This window comes from Merops nubicus, unplaced genomic scaffold, assembly GCF_000691845.1.
Source record: "Merops nubicus isolate BGI_N331 unplaced genomic scaffold, ASM69184v1 scaffold2143, whole genome shotgun sequence".
NCBI classification, from domain to species: Eukaryota; Metazoa; Chordata; class Aves; order Coraciiformes; family Meropidae; genus Merops; species Merops nubicus.
Window position 1 is genome coordinate 30,954 of NW_008599360.1, and position 1,700 is coordinate 32,653.

A 1,700-nucleotide genomic window follows, 5' to 3' on the forward strand; every position below is an offset into this window, starting at 1 on the left:
ATATAATATTTAGCTTGAGTAATAGTGAGGAAAGTATCTTGAGAAATGAAATCAACTGCCCAACTACCAATTGGTAAGTAATGTCTGCTATTCTGAGCGTGTCCACTGTAGGGGTCGTAAGACTATTTTTATTAAAGGAAAATATTTAGTTCTTTTTTTTGTGTTGGGTTTTGTTTTGTTTTGTTTTTAAAAGCTTCTTTAAGTAACATCCAGCAGCTGCAAAGATGGGGTTTTTTTTGGGTTTGTGGTTTTGCTTTTTTTTTTTTTTTTTTTTCAAAAAAGCTTTTTTAAGTAACATCCAGCAGCTGCAAAGAGCAAAGCCAATTTGATCGGTCCATATGTCACTTAAGGCCTAGTGTTGTAATATTCATGGCATACCAGAACATTCAATAGGAAGGAACAACTGTTGGTTTAACAGAACATTACTATTTCTCTCTGGAGAGAAAAAGTGACAAAAATATCTCAGGAGGGGATAAAAAAGGAAAAACGTTAAAAGTACTACATTTGAAGACATCAGTTACTGCAAGCAGAACAAGTGACACTGAGCAAGCATTTTAAGCCTTTACAGGCTTCAGAGGGTTTCCTTGCTGTGGAATCTCACTTTTGACTGTATTATGTTAAAAGTACTGCATTTGAAGATATCAATTGCTGCAAGCAGAACAAATGACACTGAGCAAGCCTTTTAAGCCTTTATAGGTTTCAGAGGGTTTCCTTGCTGTGGAATCTCACTTTTGACTGTATTACCTGAATGACTATAGCAGATCTACTTCTGGCTTCCTCCAGTTTTGCCTTTTTCAGATTTAAATAAGTCATCCTGGCTAAGTATCTTCTCCAGTGTCTCTGGATGAGAACTGCTGCATTCACTTTCTTCAAGATGTGTCGACGAGACAAGAAGTTCCTTACAGATTTTTGAATTATCCGAGCAGCTCTGTCTCTCTCCTACAAAAAGTGAATTTCCACTGTACAGTTAGAACTGGAATTATCACTCAAATTTTTGATGAGTTAAAAGAACTATCTAATGCAATATTACAAAAGTAGCTTTTTGATACCACAGATTTTCTTTAGTAAAATAACTTTTGCAAAACAGAATATTTCAGCACTGAGTTCTTTGTAAAAGGTCTAATGCAATATTATAAAAGTAGCTTTTGATACCACAGATTTTCTTTAGTGAAATAACTTTTGTAAGACAGAACATTTCAGCACTGAGTTCTTTGTAAAAGGGTGGTATCACTTCAGTCTGCATCCTCTCACTTATATAATTCTTCAAGTTTTCAGCACTCCTAAACAACCCATTTTAAGCCTCAATTTTAGTTTTCATTCCTAAGTTTAAGATACCCTTAGTAATGGAGGACACCAGAATGCTTTCCAGCTACATATAAATAATATAAGGATAGACACACCAGCTCATGTCCATCCAGCCCACATACCAACCAGTGTTTTTGTAGTAAAACAGACTGCAGAACAAACCGATGTACAAAGTAAAAGGAAAAAGCAACTAACAAATGTAACATCAATAATTATATCATTTTGTCAGAACCCTACTCGTAGCCTATCCTACCACACAGCAAACTACATATGCATGCATTGTAAGATTAACTTTAAAAAAAAAAAAAAAGCCTGTAGTGCTTAGGGATTTTGGTTTTGATTCCCCCTGCCCCTACCAGCATCTTTACCATTACTTATTTAAAAACAGTTATTAA

General features: G+C 34.9%; 1 protein-coding gene across 1 annotated transcript in view; it reads right to left on the reverse strand.

Moving 5' to 3' along the window:
* The window catches only part of ASPM (asp (abnormal spindle) homolog, microcephaly associated (Drosophila)), a gene marked incomplete at its 5' end in the record, with an annotated part of 15,318 nt that extends 14,379 nt beyond the window's left edge, over positions 1 to 939 (reverse strand). Inside the window, 1 exon segment of the mRNA XM_008937333.1 lies at positions 745 to 939. Within this exon segment, the coding sequence (XP_008935581.1) occupies positions 745 to 939 (195 nt within the window).
* Positions 940 to 1,700: the final 761 nt, after the last annotated feature.